At 43.7% G+C, this 17,634-nt stretch overlaps 1 protein-coding gene across 2 annotated transcripts; it reads left to right on the top strand.

Moving 5' to 3' along the window:
- Positions 1-485: 485 nt before the first annotated feature.
- On the top strand, positions 486-17,407 carry LOC308582911 (potassium channel, subfamily K, member 16-like). Of its 2 annotated transcripts, none has more exons than XM_081186497.1 (5): positions 486-1,054; positions 7,544-7,658; positions 8,544-8,710; positions 13,072-13,233; positions 16,194-16,406. In XM_081186497.1, the coding sequence occupies exons 1-5, from the start codon at positions 842-844 to the stop codon at positions 16,263-16,265; spliced, it is 729 nt and encodes a 242-aa protein (XP_081042623.1). In that variant the 5' UTR covers positions 486-841; the 3' UTR covers positions 16,266-16,406. The 2 variants fall into 2 exon arrangements, with proteins under 2 accessions (XP_081042623.1, XP_081042622.1); XM_081186496.1 differs by having other exon boundaries at positions 490-1,054; positions 13,072-13,237; positions 16,194-17,407.
- The last annotated feature ends 227 nt before the right edge of the window (positions 17,408-17,634 follow it).

The following is a 17,634-nucleotide window of genomic DNA, read 5'->3' as shown; positions in this document are numbered from 1 at the left end:
ATTTCTGACTAACCTTGGAGGTTCTCTGCCGCTTTCTGTCCACAAAACCATTGCTTCCTTCCAGGCAAATCTGTGGGACCATCTGAGGTAAAAAAATTAACCTTTAGCCAGCTTCCCACACATACTTTAGACCGAAAGGGCAACCTAGAGATGGGAAGCAGCAACGATGAGAGATTCAGTCATGTACAAACATCAGCAACACAGAATACAGCTGAAAAGCTGGGAGGCGAACTTGTTATGCCAAGGATGAGAGTCTAGTTTGCAATTAATAAGGCAGACAAATGTGGCATTCTCCCTATATTACAACCAACAGTTAGCAGCCTTTTGGGGGCATTGGGTTTTCCCTTTGCTTCAGGACATCTTTCCTCAAGTAACGTATCCTTGTACTGTTGTCTAGCAGTTATAGCAAAGTGCTGTGAGCATCACAGCTCCTGCACTTTCCCACTGGCCCTTCCACTAACATGAGCCACAGTTGATCAGTAACTTTTTATCACTATTAGCCCATCCAGGAAATTAAGATACCAGTTTCGAGAACAGAGCCACCTTACACTTACTATTCTCTAAAACTATGTGAACGTCTTCATAGGACAGAAGGCTACAGTAGGTCTTTAGCCGTAAGTGTGCTGCTCCCAGCTGAAGGAAAGATAAAGGGGTGTGTGAAATCTGTTTGCATTAGTCTCATGTTATCCAGACCTGATGCTCATAAAGCTGTTTAAACAGAATCTCAGCAGCGTGAGCCGAGAATACAGCCGTGCGATTCTTCTGTGCCTCTTGGAACAGGAACATTAACCCAGTGAGTGCTCCACTCAACTAGGTTGCCTCTGCCTTCCCAACCACAGTCATGCCCTACCTCACAGTGTGCAACCGGCAGCTCAGCTGGACTCTGCCCTTGGTGCTGGGGTACCTCTTCTACCTCCTCCTGGGGGCCTTGGTGTTTCAGCTGCTGGAAAAGCAGGCAGAAGCCAAGACTCGGGACCAGTTCCAAATGGAGAAACTCAAGTTCCTGCAGAACTACACATGCTTGGATCGACAAGCCCTGGAGCAGTTTGTGCAGGTAAGGAGAACAATCCCAAGGAACCCAACTTTATGGTCATCTTTGCATCATGTAACTTTAATGGTGGGGTGGGTGGCTGGTGTGCAGGAAATCCTGGCATAGGATTAGAGGTTGGGATTTGGGTCTTCCGCAACTTCTGATACTATGGTTCCAGAGAGGATCTGTGCCCGTAGGAACTGAAAATGGACAACAACCAGCAGAGAATGCCCAGAAGAGATAATATGATTAGGAGAAATCAGTGCTGTGGAAACACCCATGTATGCAGCAGCCATTTTGATTTGTTTGAATTTTCTCTCTGATCCCTAACCCCTTTTCAAAATTTAGCAAAGCAGCTAATATTCAGTTTGAAATTATACTACTGTTCCAGTTTCCCCTTTTCATCCCATGAATAAGGTTTTACAGTGGAGTATATGTATGTGTGTTTTAATATGACCAAAGGCTTCCTTCCACAATCTGTTTTAATGAGTTTTTAAATGCACATGTGTTTCTGGTTTCCTGCATGTCTTCCCTTCAAGGCTGCACCTTCAGTGGGTGAATATTGTTGTTTCTTAACTTTCCAGTAGTTTTTGAATAAAGAAATGTTATTCTTTCCTCTTTCCCACTCCCCCTGCCCCACCCAGAGTGGATTGCTCTGTGGAGTGTGGCTGTGTGGCCACAAGTGTGATGTCCCTCCCTCTGAAACTTTCTGTGGACATGGAACTTGTGAACAGACCCAAATGCACATAAATCTGTACCCAAATAGGTTCTGCATTCATCATCTGAATTATTTGTTGCTCTTGCTATTACTATTGCTTATATTGTTGCTTTTTGCCACAAACACTTGAGCAACTATATCCCCAAATCATTTACCCATTTCTGTTCATGCAAGAAGATTTAATGAGAAATATATTTCCTTTGCTAAGATAAAACTAAGGATGTTAAATATATGGAGTTGAGGAAACCATGCAGTGCACATCCACTGACACCTGGCTTTCCAGTTCATTACTGACAGATACTGAATGAGTTCTCAAAACCAGGCAGAATAGTTCTCTAGATTTAAAGGGCTGTGTATGAAATAGTAAATGTAGATGCAGTTGCTAAGGAATAATGGGAAATTTAATCCTTTGTTTAATTTAAAAATCTCAATTCTGCCATGAATTTTGAGATCCTGTTTCTGAGAAAACAAGCTTTTATTTCACCACTCGAAATGTTTAAATGAGTTTTCTATAATTTAGCTTTGCTCCCATTTGAAACCAGTGGTTTTGCATTGGGCATAATAATGGTTATGAAGAGTAACAGTTTACATGCATGCCTGCAATTCTCACATGAAATCCTGACACTGAGTTTTGGGGCTATTGTGTCACTGAAACCTGGATGCACTCCAGAGTTTGGTGGGACTAGATAAATTGGGGAGGGGGGGCTGAGCTGAAGGGATGAAAGTTATGCCAGAGGATGCTGAGCCGAGCAACTTGGTTGTAGAACGAGAAGTGGAGGTTTTCTGGATAATAAGGGAGGACTGGAAATTAGGACTTTGGGGGAATTTCTAGGTAAAAAAAAACAGAAGAAAAGTGAGAGACTTTGGGGCAATAGCTGAGAGTAGTGAAAATAGGGGAATCTGAGATTCTGGGGTGACATAACTAAGGAGGAAGAAATAGCACAGCAAAGAGAAAAAAAGAGCAGTTCTCCCCAAGACAGGGGGCTTCAAAGCTGAAGGTAGAAGGAGAGGGGGCTTTGGCCAGCTGATGGGCTTGAGGGAGTTGAATGCCTTATTCTTATTCTGTGAGTCTGGGGTCCATAGGGGTTGATGGAGGTCTCTTCAGTGCAGGAGCGAAAGAAAGCCTAAGAGAGAAGATGAGTTGGGAAGGGGTCCACAAGAAATGTTCTTGTGCAGAGACAGATGAATCCTCTTGATCAGCCAGAGATTGCTAGCCACTATTATGAACAGCATTCCCTCTTAGGCTTGAGCTGGGCTCCAGAAATTAACATAGAAACAAAGACTGTAAATCCTGCCTTCCTGACAGTGAATAGGTTTAAGAAGCTTTTGAATGGTGCCAGCTGGGAAGAGTTTGTCTAAAGAATTGCAAAATGCCTTCTGGAAAAATATTATTCTGCTATATGAAATGAGGAAAAGGAGTAACATATGTTCTGGGCTCTGCTGGCAAGATCCTCAGGCTATCAATTAGTAATTGTGTGGGGGAGCAGGTGGTGGCTAATGGGAATGACCCGTAGAGGACACTATCTTGGTTATATACTTCCAGGAAGAGTCTGATGTCCTTTTACTTTTAAATTTACACATTTCTGACAGCAAGAGCTTAGACTACTTCAGAGGGTGGTGGATTCCCATTGATTGGGTTTTGTTAAGCAGAGGTTGGGTGGTCATCTGTCAGAGATTCTTTAGCTGTTATTACAGCATTGCAAGGGGTTGGACAGTTCTATGATTCTATGAAATGTATTTAATGTTGTCACCCACCCTGGAACCTTGGGGTGAAGGGCAGGTAATAAATATTTACCAGGTGCTCTTTGCAACTCAGCTTGCTTGGACATGTGAGCCTGGCTTTCTGTAATGCCATAATTAACACTTCCATCTGAGGTGCAAGCTATCACAGCAAAGCTGGATATGCTTAGGGGTGCTTCATAACATACACAAATTGCTATTATGTTTTAATGTTTTCTCTGGCACGACGTTTTAAACAGAAGACCCCTGCACATTGCTGTCCAAAGCCAAACAATGCAGGTCATTTGGGGAGGGGGGAGCAGAGCATTTTCTCCTCTGTTATATAAGCAGAAGTTCAGAAAAGCCATGGCATGTGCATAAATGCTTTCATTAAAAGGAAACTTTTTTGATGTAGGTATGCCACAAGGATTACAGAAGTGGTTGCTAGACAAACAAAACCACTAGAGGGCACCAACATTTCAGCTACAACATAACAGCTTTTAAATATCTCTCGTCAAAATAAATAATCCACGACCTTATTAAGTAAATAGGAAATATTATCACCACCCTTGGCTTCATACTATTGTAATCTTAGCACACTCTTTTGATGTGATGCTTCATGCTAAACCATCACTCAGCATCCTTGAGTCTGCAAGGATGAACTTCTCAGCATCTGTATCTATCTGCTGGGTTTCTCTGCTGACGCTTTTCTGATTTCTGTGGCACATGAAGCTGTTTCATAAGGTTAGGCATTTTCTTGGGCCACAGCCAATGGCAGATTTGGCTTATCCGAAACACAGCATTGGAGTGTTTAATCACAAATAGTAGCGTACATGGGCATAGCCAAAGGGGAGCAGGGGGGCAGCTGCTTCCCCCAAATCAAGTAAATCAATAAAAAATACTTGTGTTTCTGCCCCCACCAACATAAATCCTGGCTATGCCCATGGTAGTGTAAGACCTTTAACACAGGACTAGCGAACCTGTGGTCCTCCAGATGTAGCTGGATTCCAACTCCCATCAGCCTCTGCCAGCATGGCCCATGGTGAGGGATGGTGGGAGTTCAACAACATCTGGAGGGCCACAGCCCAGCCCTGATTAAATTGGGGTGGGGTAAGAAATTGAGGGAACCCAAAATTGACACATTTGCTCATCCCCAACTGTGGCTCTCCAGTTGCTATGAGACTCTAGCTCTCACCAGCCTCAGCCAACATGGCCAATGCTCAAGTTGGATGGGAGTTGTAATGCAGCAGCTGGAAGGTCACAGGTTCCTCCTCTCTGCCTTAGAGTGAAACAGGCGGACTTCCGGGTTAGTGCCATCGGCTAATGGCGGATTCCCTTTGAGCTCCGGAGGGAATCGGCTCCGCAGGATCTGGGTCTTGCCGCTGCGGCGACGCGGGGACCCTTAAAAATCACAGGCGGCGAAGCCTGTGAACCTGGTGACTCGGCGGGCACCATTTGCGCCCCCCCCGACCCGTGAAGGAGCCTTTTTAAAGGCTTCGGAACGGGGGACGGGGTGAGTGGCGTGGTGCTGAGAGTCGACTGCTTCTCCTGCGGAGTGAAGCCACATGCCATGGTCGGAGAGCGCTGACTTCTTCTTATGAACAATTGGATTTTAAGGCAGCAACCCGTGAGTAGTATGGAAATTGGATTTGTAAAGAAAAAAATTTTTTTTTGAATTAGGCACGATCGGGGAAGGCGCAAATAGGAAGTCCGTCTCCCCGTCTTGTAAATAACCTAATGCAAGGACCAGCTAACTAAGGTCAAGAGGATTTTTTCTTTTTATTGGGTATAAGATATTAATTTCACGATTTGGCAGTTTAAGTAATTTTACTGGAGGATAAGAGCTAATTTTCAGAGCTGAAGTGCCACCCCCCCGGACCCGGGAGTGATCTGCGAGAGAGCCTGTTGAAGAGATATTAAAGAGTTTGACAGCTGTCATATTAGCTGTCAAGACGGAAAAAGGGAACTTTGTTTTTTTTATTGTCTCTGCTGGTTATATTTGTTACAATTTGGCTATATTCTGTTGAAAACAAGGAAGAACTGATACAAACTAACTTGATTTTTGGATCTGAACTGGAGGGAATACTAAGTAACCAAAATCCCTCTAGAGGGGGTTTTGGGACATTACAAGAATGGCTGAAGGAGGGAAAATTCAAGCTAAATTGGACAGAGTTTTTTTTCTCTTGGGAAAGTTACAAGGCCAAATTGATGTTTTGGCTACCAATGTTGCAACTCTGGACTTAACAGTAAGCAAGTTCACTGAATCTGATAAGGATTTGATCCAGGAAGTTCATGCAGCTGGACAAGAGGAGAAATTTGAGAACTTTGAGAGTGCGGAGAAAGAGACACATGTTATTTTTGAGGAAAAGGAAGGAGGAGATGTAATGTTGCAGATGACAAAGGAGAGCCAGAGGCCTGACATGATGATGAAAATTAGGTTTGAACTGGAGATTGAAGAATGGAGAGATTTCCTTATGTGGAGTTCTGAAGACCTAAGGATTACAAATTTGATTAAGGTGAAAGTTGGAGTTTTGGGGACATTTGGACTTGAAAGGAGTAAGAAACAAGATTTGGGCTCCACCTTTAAGTATGGAGGTCTGGCTGGAAGAATCGTTGTTCCCATTGGGCCAGAGCACCTCTGAGATCTAGTGTTTAATATTAGGGACTATCAAAAAAACTGGCAGAGAGGAACTGAGAGACAATTAAGAGCCTCGGACGTGAGATCTCCAGGCTGACAGCAGATTAAGACCGATGGACATTTGTTGGAGATTGATACCGGGAAAGGGGATGGGGTGGGGTTTGGGGATCCAAAGGGTGCATAATCATAATTCGTCTTTTTCTTTTTATTCTGTTTTGTTATTAGTATGAAAAGTGGGAAATTCGTGGAAGGGAATTTGGGTCGACTTTAGAAAAAGGATTTAAGATTGAGTACTGATGTATAAATTTTGATGTTTATAAGCTAAAATTGGTTTTTTGAAATGAATTAAATATAAAAAGGTTTAAAAATTGGGGATAAGAACTTGTTGAACTAACAATTTGAATTGGAATATAAGAAGGGGAGGTGTGGGGAAGTCAGGGAAATATGTTACAGGAAAATAAGGATTGTAAACTGTATATGTTTTTAATTTTTCTTTTGTTTTTTCTTTTTGGTTTTTTAATGTATTAAAATGGAAAATTCTCAATAAATATCTATTAAAAAAATAATAGAGTGAAACAGGCACAGCAGGGAGCAAGCATGTCAAGGACAATGTCTGGGACATCAGCAACCAGGTAGTTAGAACACAGCTGACACTATGTATTTAACAGGTATGTCTCCCCTTCTTTGGGACGCGGGTGGCGCTGTGCGTTAAACCACAGAGCCTAGGACTTGCCGATCAGAAGGTCGGCAGTTCGAATCCCCACGATGGGGTGAGCTCCCGTTGCTCAGTCCCTGCTCCTGCCAACCTAGCAGTTCGAAAGCACGTCAAAGTGCAAGTAGATAAATAGGTGGGAAGGTAAATGGCGTTTCCGTGTGCTGCTCTGGTTCGCCAGAAGCAGATTAGTCATGCTGGCCACATGACCCGGAAGCTGTACACCGGCTCCCTTGGCCACTAAAGTGAGATGAGCGCCAAAACCCCAGAGTTGGTCACGACTGAACCTAATGGTCAGGGGTCCCTTTACCTTTACCTCCCCTCCTTTTCCCTAATACACTTTGGCCCAGAGCAGATGCCCCTTCCATTAGCCCGCTCAGATCACAGTGTTGATCACAAAGTGCAGGAGCAATGCAAAAGCATATCTACAGTCCAGACAGTTCCAGCGTTAACCAAGAAATCCTTGCCAGGAAACCATTTTATGATTTTTTGCATATACAGAGCCACTTTATGAAGCTATGTGAGTATGTTGGTGTAGTATCAAGAAGTGCTGCTTACCTTGGCTCATTGACCGTTGTCCTTTTCAGCCCTGCTACAAAAGCAGCTGTTGACAGACTGAACCTGTGGCCGCATAAATGTGCTTTACTCTCTGGCTGGTGAGACTCTCCCAGTTCATGATGTGACAACATTCTTCTATTCCTCCCCCTGTAAATGATCCCACTTCAGGTCATTATGGAAGCCTGGGAGAAAGGTGTCAACCCTGAAGGGAACTCCACCAACCCCAGCAACTGGGACTTCAGCAACAGCTTCTTCTTTGCTGGAACGGTGGTCACCACCGTAGGTAAGGTGAGCTGGGTGTTTTGCGGGAGGTTCCCCCCGATAAATCTTTCCTTGTTGGAGTTCTGCAAGATTTTCAGTGAAGTACTGAATCATCTGTGACTGATGGTACAAAGCGAACCTGGCAAACCTGCGTCAGAAGGGTCTCGGGCGTTGAAAGATGTACCTGTATTTAAAAAGCCATATATTCAACCAACGCCTATTTTTATGCGTACGTTTTCCATGACTAATTTTCTGGTCCTGTAGGATGGAGTGTGTGTGTGTAGTCAGTTTTGCATGTGCTGAAGTCTATGACATGCATTCCAGCAGTAACTTGTGCCAATCAGAACTGGTAGGGCAGTAGCCATGGAGACCAACAGTAGGTGGAGCCACAACCGATGACAGGCAGAGCCAACTCATTCTAGTTTTGTCTCCAACCTCTTCCCTGTTGGAGGCAACACTGAAACTAAGAAAGAGGAACTGGTGAAAAGGGTCATCCCCAGTAAAAAGGCAGGCAGGTGGGGTTTGGGTGAGATTGGTGGGGCCCTATTGGACTAGCTGCCACTATTGCATACTCATGGAAGTCTGAAAGTGTATGCTTTGTAAATATACAGCATGAACCAGCCAGTGCTCTGTAGCATTTCTACCCTCGCCCACCAAGGAATAAGTCCCATAGAATTCAACAGAGTGTGCTTCTGAGTAGACAGCTACATGCTGCCCACTTTTCCCCAACAAGATAGTGACAAATGTGCTTCAAATAAATGGGGTGCAGGGAGTCTGTAACTTCATCTGGAACTTGGGATTAGTCACCCAATATAGATGACTATTCCACATCCGATGTGGTCAAAGCAAATGTTGAGCCCTGTTAAGCGAGTGTGACTATTTTCAATTCTTTTTGCTTTTCTTTCAGGTTATGGGAATTTGGCCCCCAGCACAGTCCCAGGGCAGGTCTTCTGTGTGTTCTATGCCTTGTTTGGAGTGCCCCTTAATCTGGCATTTCTCAATCAGCTGGGGAAAGGGCTCACCATTCACCTGATCAACTTGGAGAGATGGGTCCACAAGCCAGGCCGAGCTCAGGTACAGATGCTTGTTCAACATTGATACCCTTTCCTTGCTTTTCAAAGGTGACTTTCATGTATCATTTTAGGACAGGCAGGGGTGCCTTAGACTCATTATAACTCATACTGCTGTGACAGTAATTGGCTGACTCAGGACTTCAGGACACGGATGTACTTGAATTTCCAAAAAAAAGAAGAAGAAAGCTTTAAATTGAACAGATACAAGTTGCTTGATTGCAAACACCCATGGCTGCTATCAAGTCAGTTCTCTGTTCTGTGTCATTTTCTCATTTACCAGAACCTATTTCTGCAAACCACCATAGAAAGAATGTGTCAGACGCCATTTCAGCAAATGCAGTTCAGGCAGTCCTATAAATGTAAAGGATCCCTCATATGAATAATAACAAATGATTCCAGATGGTCTGTGGCCCCAAGAGAAAATGTTGGAGGAAGCAGGCAAGGTTTCGTGGAAGGAGATGGGGTCAGAGTTGGATGGTGATGATGTGCAAAATGAAAGTAATATAAAAACAGGCTTGCCAGAACACAGTGACAAATGAAGATGACAGACATGACAAAAGTATTTTTTTTAAAATAAAAAAAAATATTTAACAAGTGGAAACCACCCTACCCCTCAAAATTTGTAGAAATTTATTTTAAAAGGAACAAACAAACTTCACCACCCAGTAAATCTAAACTATTGAAAGGTCATCAGGATGAGTGGTCTGTTCAAGTTGAGTGAGACACTCAGTCTTTCGTGGAGAAGACAAATTGCAGGAAGGTGTAATTGCTTATGGAAGTATAAGGTAAGCTGAAGAGAAACCTTTGTTTTACTGAGAACACTGGTGCCTCAAGACAATATTGCCCCATGGAGATAGCCATCAATGTTTCCTGTCAGTAAAACTTAAGTTGCACAGTTAATTCTTGGAACAAACCAAAAAAATCAATTGCATAAAAATGAAGGTGACCCCTGCCTGGGTAAAGTAGGCCACACTGGAAGCCCCAGAAACCAAAGATTTATCCAGGCAGACAGCAACACGTTCCTCCATCCATCCAACCAACCAAAAGGCATGGTCACAATTCAAGGACACATCACAGCCAGGCAAAAGCACTCAAGAGGACCTGAGGCAGGGCCAGTGAGGGGTGTGGTCTGGGGAGGTGGCATAGCCTGGGAAGCATCCTAAGTGGCCTGAGATTCCCCACCCTTGTTCTAGAAGGTTCCAGGTTGCATACCAAGGGAGCAGGAGGGGCCTTCTCCATCCTCTTTCCATTATCTTTTTTGCTCTGGGATGCTGGACAATACCTTGCTCTGAATACATGTCCAGCACCGGAAAGATACTGAAATGTTTGTCAGACGCATTCTGCTCAATCCATACCTACTCATTTGAGTGCTACATATCCTCTCTCCTTATACAACAATTTCCAGGGTGAATTAAGAGGGTCTGAGGAAATTTTGAGTAGCTGTCAGCAGGGGCAACCATATCTGATCTAGTGAACGCCTGATCCAGCACAAAGTGGGAACCAGGCAGGTCCTCATGATCACACACTAGGCTTTGGAGAAATCATCTCCAGTGCAGTGCACCCTCACCCTCTCTTCTCCCAAGTCTTGGATCTGGAATAAGGGTAGGGGGTTGTCCCTGACGTTGCACTGGACTCCATAGACACCCAGAAGCAAACAAGACTTCTTGCTTGTTCCTTGGACCTAACCAGAAATGAGAATTTACCTCAACCCTTGAGTCAAGAGACTGGGATCAGGCGCTGTAGCAACCAAAAAATTCAGCTAAACCTCTAGGGCCAGGCAAACTTTGTACATGCCTCCTCTGAATTACACAGGGATATTGTTTGTGCTCGTTCTAAACTGTGTGGCCTGTACCACACAAAGGAGCCTTTTCCCTCCTGAGAAAAATAGATTTCATGCGGTGTGTGTTTTAAAAATGAGCATGTTCCATGACTCCATGACAAAGGAAAAAGACATGCAAGAAAAAAGCCATTTATAAATCATTGTTCCCAGAAATAGCAGACACCATCAACCCAACCCAAATATCTGCCTTTGGTACTTAGGCCAGAATCACTTACATGGCAGTATGTCACACTGGACTCAAAGGGACTTAGTCACAAGTAAAAATGTATAGGATCGCACTGTTAATCTCTCACGACGTAGCAAGTTTTGAAATCCTGGAAGCAGGATGAAAGACTGTAATTTCACAAAACACAAATATCAGAGAGATTATTCATATTATTTCCCAGTATAGTATGCTTTCTAGGTATGACTATGCAATTTTAGAGGGAAGAACATTTTTTGTTATATTCTCAAAGCAGGTTTTTCTTCCACTACTACTTTCTTATTTAGAAGGAACAAAAATCCTACCTGACAAAATTCAGGGGAACTGCAGATTTTAAAACTTCTCTAGTTGCCTCCTAGTCCATAAACTTTGCCTCTTTTGCAGAAAAAAAACTGCATATGAAAGTTCTTGTGGCTAGTTGTATCAGCAGTCCTGTCCACTGCATTCCTAATTAACTGTTTCCTAACTACATAAAATGTTTTCTGGGGTCAGTCTTGTATCTCTGTTCTGCACCACCAATTGTCTATTGTGAAGAATCTGTCTTCACATGTTCTTGACTCCCACTCCTCACCTTACCAGACCCTTGCCTTCTGTTTCTTTTTTAACAAGTTGCTATCTTCATTCTTTTTAACAAGCCCATTCTCTGTTGTTTTAATATGTGATCAAGGTTGATCATAGGTTGCATCCAATGAAGTCGTCCCATTAGCTAAAGGACTTCTGCCTGCACAGCAGGAAGAAGAAAACAGACTAAGTCATGGTTTGATAAAGATTTATAGAATGCTAGGAGTGAGTTGTGGAAGAGGCATTAATTAATGCTAGTTGATTAAACTTCTCTAGCCCTTGTGAGCTTGGAGGGGGGATACTCCTGTCTAGACATGGAAAGGGACACAAATTCTGTCTTTTCCTACTTTTGTCTTTTTGCTGTATAAAAGTCAGTCTCCTGGATACATGGTTAAGAGGCTAAGGACCACCATCATTTACATCTGGGGAGAGGAGCCTCTGACCCATGGTCCAAACTTGGCCTGCCAGGCTTTCCCATTTGGTCTGAGAAGTGGTTTGGGGCAAACTACACCCACCCACCCTGCACCTGACATACATATATGACGTCAGGTAAGGGCAGGGCTTCAAAGGAACAATTGGGAGCTTAAAGTGAGTTCCCAGTTGTTCCTCTGCTGGAGCAGGGTGTTCTCCAGAGGGAGTGCATTCCAGCAGAGGAAAATGGCTTCCATTGACTGAAAACCACTTTTCCCTTCAGCTCTGTTCCTTGAACTTGCAAAAAAAAGGAGGCTCGGTGAACAGTATGGGGCTGTTTGAAAGCCCTTTTGTAAACAGTCCTATGCTGCTCTCAAAGGGGTTTTCAAACAGCCCCACACTTAGCTTGTAACGTCTTTGCTTCAATCTATTTACAAAAACGGGAGGCGGACTTCCTGTTTGGAGCCTTCCCGCTTCGGTGCCAAATTAAAGTGTTTCAAGATCCAATTCTCCGTTCTACTCACGGGTAGTCGTTTAAAATCCAATTGTCCACAGGAAAAAGTCAGCGCTCTCCGGCAACAGCAATGCGGCTTCACTCCGTGAAAGAAGTGGTCAATTCAAAGCACCGCGCCGCTCACCCCACGTTGCTCCGGATCCCCAAAACAGGGTTTCCCCGCGAGTAGGGGAGGCGCAAAGGGTGCCAGCTGAATCCCAAGTTCACAGGCTTCTCCCGCCTGTGATTTCTATGGGTCTCCGCCTTCACCGTGGCAGTCAGACCATGCTTTTCACGGAGCAAGTTCCTCCCGATCGGAGGAGCTCCGCCATTGCCGGAGGCGCCAACCCGGAAGTCGACCCTGGAGGTCCGTTCTTAACCTGAAACTGTTCTTAACCTGAGGTACCACTTGGGGCCTCCTGCTGCTGCCGTGCCGCCGGAGCACAATTTCTGTTCTCATCCTGAAGCAAAGTTCTTAACCTGAGGTATTATTTCTGGGTTAGTGGAGTCTGTAACCTGAAGCATCTGTAACCTGAAGCCTCTGTAACCCGAGGTACCACTGTACAAGGTCACATGACATCATAGTGACAACAGATGATTGACAGATGGGATAAGAATCTGGCCTACCAGCCAGAAAAGGTTCCCCACTTCTGATTTACATGGATCTTTGCTCCATGGAAGAGGTTTTTAAAAGCTCCACTGGGGGGGGCTATAAAGCAGTATGAAACAGGTATGAAACGGTATGAAACAGCCTTTAGGTAGCAGATCTGAAAGCACTCAGACCAACCAGACCAAGTCATGCCAGGCAGAAGCATAGTTCTTCTAAACTGTCATTTCCCTTCTCATGTTTCTTAGGTGGTTCAGACTCTGACAATGGGATTCTTCCTGATGGTTGGAACTTTGCTTTTTCTGGTTTTCCCACCCATGATCTTCAGTTATGTGGAAGGCTGGAGTTATGGAGAAGGCTTCTACTTCACCTTCATCACCCTCAGCACCATTGGATTTGGAGACTATGTAGTAGGTAATAGAAAGGGTGGTGGTGGTGACATATTCTGCCCCTGAGATCGTTCTCCTCTCCCAATTAACTTTGATCAGGAGGAACTCTAATGAAATCCAGGAATGTGATCACACTGCAATCAGCGCATGTAACATCTAGATTATTCATGACTTCTCTGCTGAGGCTACAAATAAGTGCCAAAATTGATTCATTCATGCATTCATTCACTAAACAGTGCTTAACCAGCTCTATTAAGAACTAAGGAGTTATACTTTCAAGGAGGAAAAGACATTGGTTTAAAACATGCTCTTGCTTAAATCACATGCACTCCAACCAACTTAAGCATCACACCAATGACAAAGTGAACTAATAGCAATGGCCATTTGCTTGTGATCAGGGCCGGCCCTACAATGAGGCAGAGTGAGGCAACTGCCTCAGGTGGCAGATGTTGAGGTAGGAGGAGTGACCAGGGATTTGACTGCATCCGCTACACTAGCTTGCCGCCCTCAAGTGCTCTGGGGAAGGGCCCCATCTTGTTGTTCACTTCAGACAGCAAAATGTCTTGAGCCAGCCCTGCTTGTTTACTGTGGCCATGAGTGAGTCTCCTCATTTATAGTGATAGGAACAGTTCCACACTAAGCAACACAGGACTGACAGAAGAGTGCTCCCTTTCCCCTTCTGTTATTGTTATTTCTCCCACTCAGTCCTCCAATCCTGAAAGGAGTAACTGGAATTAGAAGTGTCTTCCTGGATCAGACCAATCAGGTCCATCTAGTCCAGCATTCCATCTGTAACATTCACCAGCCAGATGCTTCTGGAAAACTTATAAGCTGAGCACAATGGTGACAATCCTACATTTACACAAGGCATATATAGATGGGGGGGGTTGGGGGGATTTTCGTATATACACATAGAGCCTGAAATATGCTCAGCCAGGCTTCACAAATCATGCAAAAAAAAATGCTGTTCCTTCCACGTCCAAAAAATATTGTGTGTTTGGTGCCAAGCTACACAAAAACATGTTGCGAAAAACCATGTGCTGCAAAATGGCACAGTCAAGATGACTTAACACACTATTCATAACATGGGAAATGCCTATGGCGGTGTTTTGTTTTGTTTTGTTCTGTTCTGTTCTGTTTTGTTTTACTTTTAAACCTGTGTTCATAGACTGCTATAGGAGCTGACAACATTACGTGGTCTTCTTTTTGGAAACAGACATAAATGTTTGTTCCTTGTTCCTCATTGTATTTGCTTTGGAAGAAAAGGATTCCTTGAGATTGCCATTGATTTGTGCAGTAAGAAACTGCAGTCTGTTCTATTTATTTATAGACACACACACAAAAACCCCTCCATGCATAGGGAAGCTTATTTCACCCTCTTTAGTTCCTCTTTTCCCCTCAAGTACCACTTCCTGCATCTCTGGTTTGCATTCATGCAGAGCCAGCAACATGTGAAACTTTCTTGCAGACTCATGTGTTTTTCCTAAATCAGCTTACAGGACTAAGTTGAGGTCATGTGTATCCCAAATTGTTTTCTCTTGGCCTGTCAGGGAAGAGGACACAGCTTAGTGGTAGCACATATGCTTTGCTTGCAGAAGGTCCCAGTTTCAATCCTCCCCCATGCCCCACCCCAGAAACTCCTGTTAGAAGAATTAGGTAGCAGACGATAAGAAAAGCACCTTTCTGCCTTACACTCTGTAGAACTATTGCCAATTGGAGCAGATAATGTTGGACTAGATCAGGGGTCAGCAAACTTTTTCAACAGGGGGCTGGTCCACTGTCCCTTAGACCTTGTGGAGGGGCAGGCTATATTTTTTTGCGGGGGAAAGAGAAAGAATTCCTATGCCCCACAAATAACCCAGAGATGCATTTTAACTTAAAGGACACATTCTTCTCATGTAAAAACACACTGATTCCCAGACCATCCACGGGCCGGATTTAGAAGGCGATTGGGCCGGATCCAGCCCCTGGGCCTTAGTTTGCCTACCCTTGGACTAGATGTACACAGATATTCTGGCATTAGACAGCTAATTAGTGTATGCACCATGATTTTAAAAATTGTTCGTCACACTTTAACCCACAAAGCACTGGAATTCTTGATGAATTGTAATTTGGTTGTTTTATGCTGTACTCTTCCTTTGAAGTTCCTTGGTTCCAGAATGACAACCTTAAGGTCATTTACAGGGTTTTCTGGAAATGTTCAGAATGTTCTCCGACCTGCCCCACTATTGGTGTTAATGCAATGATTTCAGCACTTACCACTAAGGGTAAAAGTTTGCCTACTTAATTTACAGTCAAGCTCTACTTATCTCTGACTGTAACTTTTTGCATCCCATTGCCACTGAACTCCGATTGTATAATGTCCTCCTTTATATAGCTGCCAACTATGATTTTACTTTCATGCAGCTGATGAACTGGGCTTGAACCGATGAAAGCTTATGCCCTTATTAAATGCGTTAGTTTTTAAAGTGCCACAGCAAGACTAATTGTTTTAGCTGCAAGCAACTAACATAGCTAGCCCTCTATAAATTTTTCCTATGTTGCTGTCATCAGAGTAGCAAAATTCAAGGACAATGATCTGGTGGCTATGGTAAGGATAGTTTCATGTAGATCTCGTTCATGCTAACAGTAGAGCTGGTGGCAACATTGGGGATGGTGAGTAACAGTATGGGAAAGTTGTAAACCTAGGGAAAGTAAGAATGGGCATAATCCAACAGACCACACTGTAAAGGCAGAAAAACCAAACCTATCCTAGGCATGCAACTCATAATGCGTATCCAGGAAAATATCACATCACTTCTAATCTGTGGACAAATGCACACAGGTGGAATGCCAGTTAACAATCTTGCATGGTTTTGTACACATGTGCATATGAGTTGTGTATGTGTGCATGGTGTTTATTGTGTTGGCATATATTCCTCCCAATTGTAGAGAAACCAAATCTTACTTGTGGGTTTTCTTGGTTTTTTCTTTCTTTCTAGGCACAGATCCTAATAAGCATTATATATCAGTGTACAGAAGCCTGGCAGCAATCTGGATTATTTTTGGCTTAGTCTGGCTCGCTCTGATCTTTAATCTGGGAGCTGACCTGATGGAGAAATTCCTACAGCTTAATTGGCAGAAGTCTGGCCCAGGCACTGCAGAGACAGCTGTCACCAAATTAGAGGATAACCCTGATCAACCCAGGATCCATATCCCTAGCTGAGAGTGACCAATGGATAAGCAACACAAAAAACCAACAAGTCTCTTGTCCTTTCCCTTATGCCTACAAAGCGATGTTTGTGGGCAAGACATCTTGCATCAAATACTGTACATAATGAGTGGGTCACTTCATAAGGGAAAGGAGATTTTTTGGAAACAGAAGAAACCCTTTGACAAACAGCCCAATGAAGCCTTTGGAGGAAAACGAACTGAAAGTGTCAATGCCACATGTTTTCCACACATCTGATTCCTTCCACAAATATACAGTCTACCATTATACCACATCATCTTGTTTAATTCAATTCAGCATTTGGGCTGATGGATACCACTGTTTCCAGCAGGAGCAAACCAGCTGGCACTACCAAGGTTGCAACACACCATTTGTAGAGATTCCAAAACTGATATTAAGAGAAACAAGGGAGAGTCACTGCTATCTGCTTTTGTATTTTCCTTAAGCAAACTGTAATCTGAAATCTCTCAAGTGGTTCTGATCTTTGTGGATAGAACAAGATTTAGATGTTCCCAGTTCCACATGTTAAGTTTGGGACAAGTTCTGGTCTCAGGTTTCCAGACTGCCAACGGAAATTGTTCCCTCCCCTTCTTCCATTACCAGAGACAGAGAAAGGTAAACCAACTTATTTTATACACTGCCATTGCTACAAATTTGAGGGTATTTGTAGGTTTAGGTCCTATGATCCCCAGAAATCTACACTATCAATTTAAGCCTACAATGGACGTCTTCTCCCCTAGTGGGAAGAGAGATCAAGATTCTAGATGTCAAGTCATGCTAGGCCAGCCAGCATTCAATAGATTTCCTTCCTCCTGATCTTCTGGTAAGTGTGGATTGAGCTAGGTGACTACTGGATAGCAGTAATGTGTGAAAGGTTAAACTTTTGCTTAGCACATAGAAATGCCAGTGGCTAAAACAAATGAGTGGGAAATAGATTTCTACATTCAGCAGTGAACCACGAGGGCAAATAAAATGTGAAAGACATTCCTCCTGTCCCTACTTCTGCTGATGGGAGAGGGAATAACCTGTGTGCTACATTCTGCATACTTCTGCCAAGTGGCTGCATGCATGTCCACATTGATCAGCAAGACAAAACCCTGACAAAGAAAGCTATTGAATGAAGATGATCTTCTGTGTATTACCAACCCCATTGGATCTTCTGGACAGATTGAGCCGACTGTCAGGAGCTCTGCAAATATCAGCCTAAACCA

This window comes from Podarcis bocagei (assembly GCF_964188305.1).
Source record: "Podarcis bocagei genome assembly, chromosome: 3".
NCBI lineage: Eukaryota > Metazoa > Chordata > Lepidosauria > Squamata > Lacertidae > Podarcis > Podarcis bocagei.
This window is presented reverse-complemented; position numbering and strand designations above follow the sequence as displayed.

What these genes read in the sequence shown, in the direction of transcription:
- LOC308582911 (XM_081186496.1), top strand. Translation starts at nt 842, where the DNA reads ATGCCCTACCTCACAGTGTGCAACCGGCAGCTCAGCTGGACTCTGCCC. An exon ending in CCCTGGAGCAGTTTGTGCAG is followed by an intron (nt 1,055 to 7,543) that starts GTAAGGAGAACA and finishes ATCCCACTTCAG; the next exon opens with GTCATTATGGAAGCCTGGGA. An exon ending in ATTTGGAGACTATGTAGTAG is followed by an intron (nt 13,238 to 16,193) that starts GTAATAGAAAGG and finishes CTTTCTTTCTAG; the next exon opens with GCACAGATCCTAATAAGCAT.